Below are 13380 nucleotides of genomic sequence, written 5' to 3'. Positions count from 1 at the left end.
GGGTTTCACTGGGCTAAAACCAAGGTGCTGGCCGGGGCTCAATCCTTCTGGAGGCTCTGGGGGAAATGTTTCCCTGCCGCTTCTGCCTCCTAGGGCCGCCCCATTCCTGGGCTCTCCCTTGCCCCTGTCTTCTCAGGTCCACTCACTCTGACGCTGATGACAGTGAGTACACTGGGCCCACCTGCGGCACGCCGGCCCATCTCCTCACTAGTGATCCTGAATTCAATCACGTCTGCAAAATCCCATCTGCAGGTTTCAGCAATTAGGACATGGACACCCTTGGGGGACGGGGGCATCATTCTGCCAACCAGACCCTAAACCTCTAGTCACCGAGTCTGGCAGTTCCCAAACTCATCCCGCTATTCCACCCCTCCTGCCTGTGACCACACTCGCCTCCCTTTTTTTTGGTTTTGTTTTTGTTTTAAGCTGGAGTCTCACTCTTGTCACCCAGGCTGGAGGGCAATGGCAACGATCTTGGCTCAATGCAACCTCCATTTTCTGGGTTCAAGCGATTCTCCTGCCTCAGCCTCCCAAGTAGCTGGGATTACAGGCGTGTGCCACCATGCCAGGCTATTTTTTGTAATTTTAGTAGAGACGAGGTTTCACCATGTTGGTCAGGCTGGTCTTGAACCCTTGACCTGGTAATCTGCCTGCCTCGGCCTCCCAAAGTGCTGGGATTACAGGCGTGAGCCACTACACCTGGCCTCACCTCCTCTTTTCACACTCAGCTGTGTCGCCTTTTTTGTGAGGCCTCACTCGAGGCTCCCCCTCCCCGCGGGAAGCCAGTCCTGTCTCTCCTATGTCACAGCTGCTTTGCCGAAGCCCTCCCCTGCACATGTGTTCAGGGTTCCTTCACTTTCTGAGGCAGTCCCATCGGGGACAGGGCTGGGACCATAACCCAGTAGCCAGCCCAGTTCCTGCCAGTCAGGAGACGTATGATGCACAAAAGCCTACATCAGCCTCTGTGGACACCACAGGACACCCCTTCTGCCACTAAGTGAAGTCTGAGCTACGATCCAAGGGGAAACCAAGGCAGTAAGAAATGGGGCTTGGGGAGAAGACAGGTGTCCCGCGCAGTGCCACTCAAAGCAGAGGCTTTGAACAGGTGCCCCTGGGAACCTAAAGGAAATGGAGATTGAGCCTTAGATGGCTTTTTAAGAAATCTGACTCTGCTGCAACATCCAAACATGTGTTCAGTGGGCTCGCTCATCTCTCTAAACAGAGCATGAGGCAGCTTGGGTGTTCTCAAACTCATCACATGAGGCGTGACTGCATTCAGGTCACAGGCAATCGGACCACATTACAGCCTGTGAGATTTTAGGATTACCCTGTTAACCATAACTCAGAAAGTCAAATCCAGAATCTATTTTTTGCAATGGAAGACAATTTAGCTATAAGTTTATAGGATACATTCTTGAAGTTTTCTACAGAGATGAAGACTTACCAAAAACTTTACTAACTAAATATGAAAGTATGTATTCACTTGAAGTTTTCGTAGTTTAATAACAGCAATTGCGGGCCGGGTGGGGTGGCTCACGTTTGTAACCCCAGCACTTTGGGAGGCCGAGGCGGGTGGATCACAAGGTCAGGTGATCAAGACCATCCTGGCTAACACGGTGAAACCCCGCCTCTACTAAAACTACAAAAAAAATTAGCCGGTGTGGTGGCGGGCACCTGTAGTCCCAGCTACTCGGGAGGCTGAGGCAGGAGAAAGCCGTGAACCCAGGAGGCAGAGGTTGCAGTGAGCCGAGATAGTGCCACTGCACTCCAGCCTGACAAACAGAGCGAGACTCTGTCTCAAAAAATAAAAATAAAATAAAAAAACAGTAACAGGCCGGGCACAGTAGCTCAAGCCTGTAATCCCAGCACTTTGGGAGGCTGAGGAGGGCGGATCACGAGGTCAGGAGATCGAGACCATCCTGGCTAACACGGTGAAACCCCGTCTCTACTAAAAAAGAAAAAAAAAAAAAAAACAGTAACAGCAATTGCTGTTTCACACATTTTGTTCAGCTACCACAGGGTGAATGATAGTGATGTGTGGACCAGTCACTCTACTTATCACCTATACCCACTTTCTATGAATCTGCAGTTTCTGCAATTCTTTTATTTCTTCCCATGTATGCTTGTTCTAACAATAACTGCTGAAATGTAGTTTTACATTTGTTGTATTTAATAAACTGGAGTTTCTCTTTCTGTATGGCTGTTTCTTTACTTCTTCAATAATCTGTTTGCCTTTCATTTCTACATGATGGACAGTATTGGGACCAGTCAGTGTCTCGCCCCAGGCTAGAGTGCAGTGATGCAATCATAGCTCACTGGGGCCTTGACCTCCAAGGCTCAAGTGATCCTCCCACCTCGGCCTCCCAAAGTGCTGGGATTCCAGGCATGAGCCACCACGCCCAGGTTCACAAGCATGTTTTAAAATAGCAATTGCATGGCCAGGCGCAGTGGCTCACACCTGTAATCCCAGCACTTTGGGAGGCCAAGGCGGGCAGATCATGAGGTCAGGCCTGGCCAACATGGGGAAACCCTGTCTCTTACTAAAATACAAAAAATTAGCTGGGCGTGGTGGCAGCACCTGTAGTCCCAGTTACTCGGGAGGCTGAGGCAGGGGAATCGCTTGAACCTGGGAGGAGGAGGCTGCAGTGAGCCGAGATCCTTCCACTGCAGTCCAGCCTGGCAACAGAGCGAGATTTCTTCTCAAAAAAAAAAAAAAAAGGCCGGGCGCAGTGGCTCAAGCCTGTAATCCCAGCACTTTGGGAGGCCCAGACGGGCGGATCACGAGGTCAGGAGATCGAGACCATCCTGGCTAACACGGTGAAACCCCGTCTCTAGTAAAAATTACAAAAAACTAGCCGGGCGAAGTGGCGGCGCCTGTAGTCCCAGCACTTTGAGAGGCTGAGGTGGGCGGATCACGAGGTCAGGAGATCGAGACCATCCTGGCTAACACGGTGAAACCCCGTCTCTACTAAAAACTACAAAAAACTAGCCTGGCGAGGTGGTGGCGCCTGTAGTCCCAGCTACCCGGGAGGCTGAGGCAGGAGAATGGCGTGAACCCGGGAGGCGGAGCTTGCAGTGAGCTGAGATCTGGCCACAACACTCCAGCCTGGGTGACAGAGCGAGACTCCGTCTCAAAAAAAAAAAAAAAAAAAAGCCGGGTGCGGTGGCTCACGCCTGTAATCCCAGCATTTTGAGAGGCCGAGGTGGGCGGATCAAGAGGTCAGGAGATCAAGACCATCCTGGCTAACACAGTGAAACCCTCTCTCTTCAGTAGAGAGATTTATTTTCACTAGAGAGATTTATTATTCGTATTTATTTTCAGTAAATACAAAAAAATTAGCTGGGCGTGGCAGGGGGCGCCTGTAGTCCCAGCTGCTCGGGAGGCTGAGGCAGGAGAATGGCGTGAACCCGGGAGGCAGAGCTTGCAGTGCGGAGAGATTGCACAACTGCACTCCAGCCTGGGCGACAGAGGGAGACGCCACCTCAAACACAAAAAACAAAAAAATACATATATATAGCAATTGCACAAGGTCAATTAAGAGTCATGAAATATAATTTATTCCCCAAAGTCTTATTGATGAAATGTACTTGCAACTTGAGGTCAACAGCTTACAGCTTTTTTAAGGGGCTGCGGAGTAGAAAGGTTTGCTCAGCCTACACATTCACGGCAATGCCACACAGTGTCCCCTGGAAACACTCTCCTCAACTTCTTCTGAAGTACTGTGAACGGGGTGGCAAGAGGGACAGCCAGAAGTCAGATTACCACCCAGACACCTGCGGCCACACCCTGGGATGGGACCACGTTCCACAATACAGGTCACCCTACCAAACTCACACAGCACACTTTCCCAACCAGATGCCAGTTTAACAACTTATTGCAAGAGCTGGAGGTTACTACATAACACAGGACACTGCCCTCCCAGTATCGGGATGTCAGGAAACCTTCGTTACTGGCGTGCAATCAAAACAGAGGGGCCTGATTTTTTAATCTTCTATGGTAGGCAGGAAAATCACATGACTCGTTCTGGTTTCACAAGGGAGTCTCCTTCTAAATAGCTTTTAGATTCTCAACGACCCAAAGAGAATCACCACCTTGAGAATGGGCCACAACGCTTGCTCCCAGGTTTCAAACATTCATGAAGTTAAAGCTCCTCGCAGGTAACATGGGCTCCTTCCAAGGAAACATGGGCATTTCTGCGACTATGAACAGCTGTGACCTCACAACAGTGTCTCCACCCCTTAAGGGGTACACTAACAACTGAATTTGGGTCAGGTGCGGCGGCTCGCGCCTCTAATCCCAGCACTCTGGGAGGCCGAGGCAGGCATATTGCCTGAGCTCAGGAGGTCAAGACTATCTGGGCAACACGGTGAAACCGCATCTCTACTAAAATACAAAAATTAGCCGGACATGGTAGCGTGTGCCTGTAGTCCCAGCTACTCAGGAGGGTGAGGCAGGAGAATGCCTTAAACCCAGGGGTCCGAGGTTACAGTGAGCCGACATCGTGCCACTGCACTCCAGCCTGGGCAACAAAGTGAGACTTCGTATTTAAAAAAAAAAAAAAGATTTTGCTTTACACAGCCACAGGCATAGGATAGTGAGAGCCCAGCCCCCGGCAGGCAGTGCCCCATTACCCACCAGGACTCCCAGCGCAGCCTCAGACATGCCCAGCCCTTCTGGGCAGCACAACACAGACAAGTCGACGCTATTTCTCAGGGTGCCTTCTCCCAGACGACCCTCTTCCCATCCCATGTTGGGTTGTTGCCAGCCTGTCTCAGGGTTGTCATCACTGAATTCTGGAAGCATCCCCGCTCTAGCTCAGGTTGGTGTATTTCCCCATACAAGAAACGTACTAATTACTGTTTCCAACTTCCAAATAAAAAGTTAAAATTACCAACCCTCAGAAGTAGACCTGCTTCTCTTCAAAAATTTCAACACATCTGACTTCTCATTAGCCGAGGCATGTGTTAACTTACTAGAAAAATGGCTTAACTGACTTTCTCGCCTACGCATGACACTTAAAACCCTGCTTCCTCCAACTTTCTTAAGTCCAAATTACTTCAGAACAAGCAATTTCTAAAGCAGGTGACATTTAACATCTAACTCTGTCATGGTACATGGCAAGAAATATGTTGTTACAACTCTTGTTCTCCAGGGTAAAATTTCTTTGCCTTGGAAATCAAGCAGGATATCCACGCTATTTGTTACTCATGCAAAAAACCATAAACAGGCGGGGTGAGGTGAGGTGGCTCACACCTATAATCCCAGCGCTTTGGAAGGTTCAGGTAGGAGGATCGCTTGAGGCCAGGAAGGCCAGACCAGTTTGAACATTGTAAGACTCCATCTCTACAAAACTTAAAAAAAAAAAAAAAGGCCGGGCGCGGTGGCTCAAGCCTGTAATCCCAGCACTTTGGGAGGCCAAGATGGGCGGATCACGAGGTCAGGAGATCGAGACCATCCTGGCTAACACAGTGAAACCCCGTCTCTACTAAAAATACAAAAACTAGCTGGGCGAGGTGGCGGGCGCCTGTAGTCCCAGCTACTCAGGAGGCTGAGGCAGGAGAATGGCGTAAACCCGGGAGGCGGAGCTTGCAGTGAGCTGAGATCTGGCCACTGCACTCCAGTCCGGGCGACAGAGCCAGACTCCACCTCAAAAAAAAAAAGAAAAAAGAAAAACAAAACAAAACAAAAAAAACAAAACCAATTAGCCAGATGTGGTCACCTCAACCCTGTAGTCCCAGCTACTTGGAAGGCTGAGGTGGGAGGATCACCTGAGCCCGCAAGTTTAAGGCTGCAGTGAGCTATGATCACCCACTGCACTACAGCCAGAGCCACCCTGTCGCTTAAATTTAAAAAAAACAAAAAAAAATTTTTTAAACACAAAAACAGTAACAAAAATAGACTTTACAAAATACCCAAAAGAAATTTTCAGTTATTTATGAAAGTCTAGCAATGTCTTTGTCTGGAAAACGGGCTTTTACTTCCAAAAGGATCAAAAAAAAACCATTACGTTAACGTTAAAAGCAATAAAACTGAATGATCACTTATCAAAGCAATACCATTTTATGGCTTCAGCGTCTGAGAGCCACTTGCCAGCCAGCCACCTCCTGCACTACTGTTTATTCTCAGAGTACACTGAAAACCTGTTTCCTGAAAGAGCATCTCCCACAAATAAATTTAACAAAAAAGGAAACTAAGACGGTCACCTTCAGAGCAAACAAGCCAACAGTGTGGAGGAGGGACCCAAACGCCCATCCCACCAGCACAGTAGCAGGTGGGGCAAAAAGTGCACAGGTCTTATGCAAGCCAAGGGGCAGAGGCGACCTTTAGGCCTAGAGGAAAGATGGCCCCTGGGTGGGATTTTGAACCACTTTCCGGGGGTATCTGTCCTGTTTGTGCCCACACAAGTGCATGTGTGCTGGGAGTCAGTAGCACCAACGAGGCTGGGGCCATCCTGAGACTCTGGCTGTGCCACTTCCTGTAGGAAAGGCGGGACACCGAGTCCTTTTCAGCAGGGCAGTGACAGACAGAAGTCCTGTGGGCAGCAGCTTTCATAGCGTGTGGGGTCGGGCAGGCTGGAAGCAGGACCAAGAGGAAGGCTACCGCCACAGTTCCAGCATGAGGCAGCAAGGGCCTGGCAACAGGATGTGGGATAGAGACGGCAGAGTTCAAGGCCGACTCCCAACCTCTGGACACTCAGGGACCTGGTTTCCTGCCACTATCTAGTGCTCCACTTCCCCACACTCGTGGGGAGTTCTAGCACTCACGCAAGAATCATCAGAAGGCCACCAGGCTGACTAAAATTAAGCATCAGTGGCAAATGGCACCAAATCCACTCGACTTTTACCATACAGTGAATCGTTCTCAAAATATTACACCTTTAATATTAAAACCCCTATTCAGGCACATCAAGCCCGAGATTTCATGAATAGCATTGTTTAGGCAGAGGCCGGATGGTTTCTTCCTAATCCACATCGGCTATGGTTACTGCGGGCCTTTTCTGCAGAGCAACCATCTTCGACGGCCCCACGTGTGCTGTGTGCCCCACTTTAGTTCTAACCTAAGTATCACGTCTTCTTGGCTGCGAAAGCCCTACCATCAAGGCAACACCATGCGCTGAACATCTCCTATGCTCCAAATTGCACGCCAGGCACTTTATATGTGCCTGGCGATTCCAGTCTCACAACAACCTTGACAGGCATGAGTGACCTCCTTTAAGGGATAGAGAAACTGAGGAACCAAGTGCTTAAGCAATGCACATTAGGTACCACAGCAATCAAATGGCAAAACCCAGATTCAAACCCAGGCATGGCTCTAAATCTAGACTGCCTTAGCCACCACAGTCTGTCCTACCATGAATTTTAACTTAATGACCTCTTTCTCCTTTTCCAAAACATGAATTCAAAAAAAGAAAGGATACCTTCTTCCTACATTTGCTAGTATCGATCATTTGGTTATAGAGAAAAAATTATAACGAGGATATCAGCAGCCTGAAAGAATCAGGAGAGCTGGAGCCTGGGGAAACGCTTTGAATCATTAAAACCTGACATGCTCACATCAGAGTGAGATGCTAGGTTTGGCCTAATTTCTTCTCTACTGGGTTCTCTGAGCTGATGTGCATCTTGTAACTTTGCAAAGAACTATCTTAGCAACATATGCCAACATAAGGAAAACCGACACCCTCGAAATACTTGACTTTTGTCTTCTTACAGTGCTATTTGAAAGAATCTTCCTTAGTTATAATAAATTAGAACAGCACAAGTTTATCTGGCTGGGTGTGTTCAGGAGAAGTCACTTTCTACTCCCAAACATGCTTCAGCAGAAAAGTAACTGCACAAGTTTGGAAGAAACCCACCACCACTCCTGTAACAAAAAACACAGAAGCCTATGATCAATTATTTTCAGAAGCTGCAGCTGACCCATTCATTTGCTCCTAATAGCAGCAGTCTAAGTGTCATACAACAGTCTAACATCTATCCCATTCTTCTCAGAGTCGACACTGAAACAGAGACTGCTCACTCGGGCAGAAGAACCATACCACGGAAAAAACAGTTTGTATGCAGAAACAAGGCCTCCGGATAACTTCCTGTTGATTCAACAGCGTCTACAGGGACCATCCGATGACCATCGAGTATTCAGAGGGCAGAGACCCATGCAAGTCACTCCTTCAGCCCCTAGACCTCCGTGGCCACCAAAGTTAGCAAATAATAATACACTGCCAAGCAACCTTATTCCCAGCCAGACCTAATCATACCACCACTTCCCCAGCTCTATCTGCCTTCCAACTAGAAACGTGCAACTGGCTGCTCCAGGCCTCACAGGCAGTGTGTGGTTGCAACCCCAGCAAACTGCATCAGGCCCCTCACCTCTTCCCTCTCCGCACTTTACCCTTCATCATTTTCCTAACTGCTCAGGGCATTTTAAAAATAACTATTCCAGAACACTGCTGTTTTCCAGTGAATATCCAAGGGCTGTGCAGAGTTCACTCAAAAGCAAATGCGACCCCAAGAATGTGAGGCCGGAGAGCAAACTCACACTGACCTATATTGATAGAGAAAAACCAACCAACCAAACCAGTCTCCCAGGCTCCTTCGAAACCACCCTGCCCAGGAGGCACAGGCAGGATGCTCCAGGTTTACAAAGCCTTCCCCTCCTCAAGCTGTTCAGACCCTGACAGTTTCCAGCTGCTGGTTCTTTAGGCACCGAGGCAGACACTAAACAGGTGCAAGTCTCTAGCTCTGACCCGGACCCCACTCACAGCCTGGTCCATGAAGCTAACCCGAGACCGCTAAATTCCACCCTTCTGGCTTTTTAACAGAAGTGTTCTCTCACTCTTTCGGGTCCTAAGTCACATTCCGATCAATCGTAAGGCTACATTTCAGGATTGGGAAGGCTGAAATAAATGGCCTAAGACACAAGTAGCTTTTTCAACCACACACCAGTGGGTACTCACAGGGCACTATTATTTGTCCACAGCCTCATGTGCTCCCTACAAGACAAGGGACCTTCTGGATAATGAAATTGAAACAGATGCCCAGTTAGAAGAAAGGAGTTTCTTAAGTCTAAGCAATCAGCATTAGTAACTAAAACCGCTGCCATCCAATTTGAGATTCTGGTAAATTTACAGATTAACTGTTCTAGGGCTTACCTTTCCAATACAAACTGTAATACGAAAATAAAGCTTCATTTTATGAGAAAAGCAAGCAGCCTTGAAAACATGCATGGAGACTGCTGAATTTCTAAAACTTCAACACCCTCTAGTCTTCTAAAGGCAAAGACCGGCCAGGCGCGGTGGCTCACGCCTATAATTTCAGCAGTTTGGGAGGACGAGGAGGGCAGATCACCTGAGGTCGGGAGTTCTAGACCAGCCTGACCAACATGGAGAAACCCCGTCTCTAACAAAAATACAAAAAAGTAGCCACGTGTGGTGGCACATGCCTGTAATCCCAGCTACTTGGGAGGCTTAGGCAGGAAAATCGCTTGAACCCGGGAGACAGAGGTTGCAGTGAGCTGAGTGCACTACTGCGCTCCAGCCTGGGCAGCAAGAGCAAAACTCCGTATCACAAGAAAAAAAAAAAAGAAAAGACTTTGAAATTTGTGGACCTGGTTATTTTCCCAAAGGTACAGGTCTGTAACACACAGGCTCTGCAGTAATGTCTCTGTTTATTAATTCTCACTGGTGTCCAAAGACACCTGGAAAGCAGTAGGACAATGCCATGGGAAATCCATATGCTCGTGTTATTGGATATTTGTCTTGATCAGGTACCATTTGAAAAGGAAACTGAAAAGCAACCTTTTTTTATGTTTTAGATGGGCTGCAAAATACAGCACAAAAGGAATACACAAAATTCTCTCAGTAATGTACATCTTTTCAGTTATTCGGTTTAATCACACATACCAGGCGCTCTGCAAAGTTGCTGCTTTGCTGGGGCCAAGTGAAACAGATAACCCAGTCCTTGGCGTGGACTCCGCTCTTCTGTCCTCCATTACTGCCATTGATAAACACCACTGGGGAGTGCCTAGTGCAGAATCCCAGCCACTTTGCCATGTGCAACCTGGCCAGCCATTTTTTCACTGACCATCCAATTACTGGCAGTAAGTTATACAGAGGGGAACACCAGTCACGCTTAAGTGTTCCCACCAACCGGTGTGCAGCACCCCACACTTGGAGCCACCGCACAGGACACACATCGCTTTTCCTGAGCTCCCGTGGAGCTTCATTCATTGACGCAACCCAAGATCCCTCGCTAAAAGCAAAACTAGAATAAAGCATTCCACGCCCTTTTCATTCAGGTGGCCTCCATTTGACTCCCGACAGGCTGAACCCGTCACGTAGGTAAGAAAACTTTTTAAAGACCATTCGGACTTTGCTTTGTTTCAGTGGAATGTGCCATGAGAAAAAGTGCCTTCCAATGACCAACTCCGTAAATCCAACACCCTTCTCTTTACAGTGTCTTTACATCCAACCTTTATAACCAAGACTCGATACCTCAAACTACAGTGCCCTGGAAAATTACCGCCACATCGGCAGAAAACCGAGTTACCTTTCGAGTCAGGTTTGATTCTGATGCAGGCAGCCATGTGCGGCGGGGCTTTCGCACGACTGCAAGCGCACACCTGGCCGGATGCTGACTGCACCACACACTGCCAGGTACCAAACTCCCAGAAAAACAGGTGGATTCGGAAACCAACAGCGCCCGGGTCAGAACTCTGGGCCAGTCCAAAGCCTGACAACATCTGCGTTCCTTGCAGGTGTTTTAGAATGTAAGCCCGACGCTAGGCAGTGCTGTTAGAAAGTGATTTGGGGGAGCGCTTCCGAGCCACGGCGCGCCCTCCGGGTGAGCGCACCGGAGCAGGTGCTGGCGAGCCCCGCGCCCGGGGAGGTCAGGAGTTCCCCAGCCAGACCAGATCCAGCCGGACGCCCCAGAACGGGGACGGTCCCCGGAGCCCGCCTCCCAACCTGGGTGAGAAAACACCTCCGTCGCTCCGCGGCCGGAGCGCTCGAATTTTACAACTCCGGGCGCTTTGTGCCGGGGAGGCCCGGCGGACGCGGGGTCGGGACAATGCACGGGGCCGGGGCCCCGGCGGCCGCCCCTCGCCCGCGGAGCCGGCATGACTTTGCAGCCTCGCCGGGCCGGGGCCGGGAGGCCAGGCCGAGGCCCGGCGGCCGCCCGGGGCCTGGTTAAAGATGGCGAGCCCCTCGCGTGGCTCCCGCGGCTCCCCCGGCCACAATGAAAGGCGCCCCCCGGCCCCGCCGCGACCGGCCCGCGGGCCTCACCTTCCATCTCCATGTCCTCGGGCTCGCTCAACTGCTGCTCGCCCGCTTTCTGCTGCTGCTGCTGCTGCTGGTGGTTCATGTCGGCCGTGGCCTGGGCCTCGCCTGCGGCCGGGGGCCGGGGCTGCGAGCCCGGCTGGCGGGCGGCGGCGAGCCGGGGCGGCGGCGGCGGCGGCGGCGGCGGGGCGGCCTCCTCCTCCTCCTCCCGCGCGTCGTCGGCGGCGGCGGCCCCGGGGCGGCCCGCGGCGGGCGGCGGCGGCGGCAGGGAGACCCGCACGTACTTGCTCGCGATTCGCCCAATCTCGGCGCCGAGGCGGGCGGGCGGCCGGCGGGCCGGGCCGGGCGGCCTCGTCGCTCGCTGCGGCCGCCGCCGCCGCCGCCGCCGCGGGGCCCGCCTCCCGCCGCCGGGGCCCGGGCCGGGGCTGCGGGGCTGCGGGCCGGCCGGGGGCGGAGGGCGGCCGGGCGGGGGCCGCGGAGTCAGCCCCGCCTCGGGCCGGGCGCGGCGGGCGGGAGGCCTGGCCGGCCGCGGCGGGCCTGCGGGCCCTGGGGCCGGCGGGAGCGGCGGCGCGGGCGGGCGACGGGCCGGCCGCGTTCCGAGAGCCGCGGCCTCCGCCTCCTCGGCGTCGTCGTCGGGGCTCCGGCAGCGGACGCGGCGCCCGGCAGCTCGGCTCGGCTCGCTCTCAAAATGGCGGCGGCGTGAAATGTCACATCCGCATGGGGGGCCGCGGAGCGAGCGAGCGAGCGAGGAGAGCAAGCGGGCGGGCGCCGAGCCGGAGGGCGGAGCGGGAGCGCAGGGCGGAGCACGGGAGGCGGAGCAGGGAGCGGCCCGCCTGCCGCCGAGGCCCGCCCGCCCCGCAGCGCCGCGCCCCGGCGCCGCCTGCCCGGCAGTCCCGAGGCGGGCCCTCGGCGCTCGCTGCCCCCGGGCCCTGGGGGCCCAGGCTGGACGCCCGGTGACTTAGCCCTGCGGGGGTGGTCCGGAATCCTCCCCATCCTGGGGAGCTGGACAGCCCGAAAGACCCAGGAGCGGCAACGAGGAGGGGCCCAGAAGCCACTCGGCGACCGTGGTTCAGGTCCCAGCCGAGCGCGCCGCGGCGAGCGCCGGAGGTTGCCCAGGGACTGCCCGGGATAGCGCCCGGAAGGGAGCCTGGGGTCAGCGCCTAGAAGTTCCTGTTATTGTCGTTATTTACCCTCGCCGACTGACCTGCACTTTTTCACCCAATATCTACCGTGGAAGAACTTATTTTCTCACTGTCAGCCTAATCTGGCAAAGTTTGGCTCCTCAAGAGCAACCGCAGGCGGGACGCAGCTGCTCACACCTGTGATCCCAGCACTTTGGGAGGCCGAGGCGGGAGGATCACTTGAGGCCAGGAGTAAGAAACCACCCTCTCTACAAAGTTTTTGGTTTTTGTTTTTACATTTTTGAAATGTATTTTTAATTAGCTGGTTGTGGTGCCCCGCGCCTGTAGTCCCAGCTACTTGGGAGGCTGAAGCTGGAGGTTCACTTGGGAGGTTGACTGAGGCTGCAGTGATCCAAGATGGTGCCACTGCACTCCAGCCTGGGCAACAGAATGAGACCTTGTCTCAACTAATAATGATAACAAAATCATAATATAAAAATAAAACAAGCCCACTACCTCTCACATTTGGCATTATTTCCTTCCTATCAACCCAGTCTGGGATTATTCACCTGGGGTCTCCCTATTCCAGGAGACATTCAGTGAATGTATCTCCTGTCCTGTCTCATCCAGTCATTGACAGACTGATGATTAGGGTCTCAACTCTTCCAGTTAATCAAGGCAGTGTGGGTCAATAAAAATGGAGCAAACCGATATACATTTCTACACATCTCAGGGGAGAATAGAATTTCGCTCTAACAAGGCCAGAAGATTGTGGTACCTGTCTTCCTCTCCATCTCCCTATACCCGCTTTCTCTGCATTTTTCTCCAGTTTATGTACTGTTCGTCTCCCCGCCCCCCAAAAGAATGTTCTGCTTACTGTATCACAAATGCCTGGGATACACAGCAAGTGCTTAATAAAAATTAGTTGGGCCAGGCCCAGTGGTTCAAGCCAGTAATCTCAGCACGTTGGGAGGCCGAGGTGGGCGGAT

At 52.2% G+C, this 13380-nt stretch overlaps 1 protein-coding gene across 1 annotated transcript in view; it reads right to left on the bottom strand.

The window, feature by feature from the left end:
* Nucleotides 1–12005, bottom strand: part of USP7 (ubiquitin specific peptidase 7) — a 76447-nt gene extending 64442 nt beyond the window's left edge. The window contains exon 1 of the mRNA XM_033235781.1: nucleotides 11277–12005. Within this exon, the coding sequence (XP_033091672.1) occupies nucleotides 11277–11355 (79 nt within the window). The 5' untranslated portion in view covers nucleotides 11356–12005. The remainder of the gene's footprint in view (nucleotides 1–11276) is intronic.
* Between the last annotated feature and the right edge of the window lie 1375 nt (nucleotides 12006–13380).

Source organism: Trachypithecus francoisi, unplaced genomic scaffold (assembly GCF_009764315.1).
Source record: "Trachypithecus francoisi isolate TF-2019V2 unplaced genomic scaffold, Tfra_2.0 Lachesis_group15, whole genome shotgun sequence".
Lineage (NCBI taxonomy): Eukaryota > Metazoa > Chordata > Mammalia > Primates > Cercopithecidae > Trachypithecus > Trachypithecus francoisi.
The sequence above is the reverse complement of the archived record's forward strand: the minus strand, read 5'-3'. Positions and strand labels throughout refer to the sequence as shown.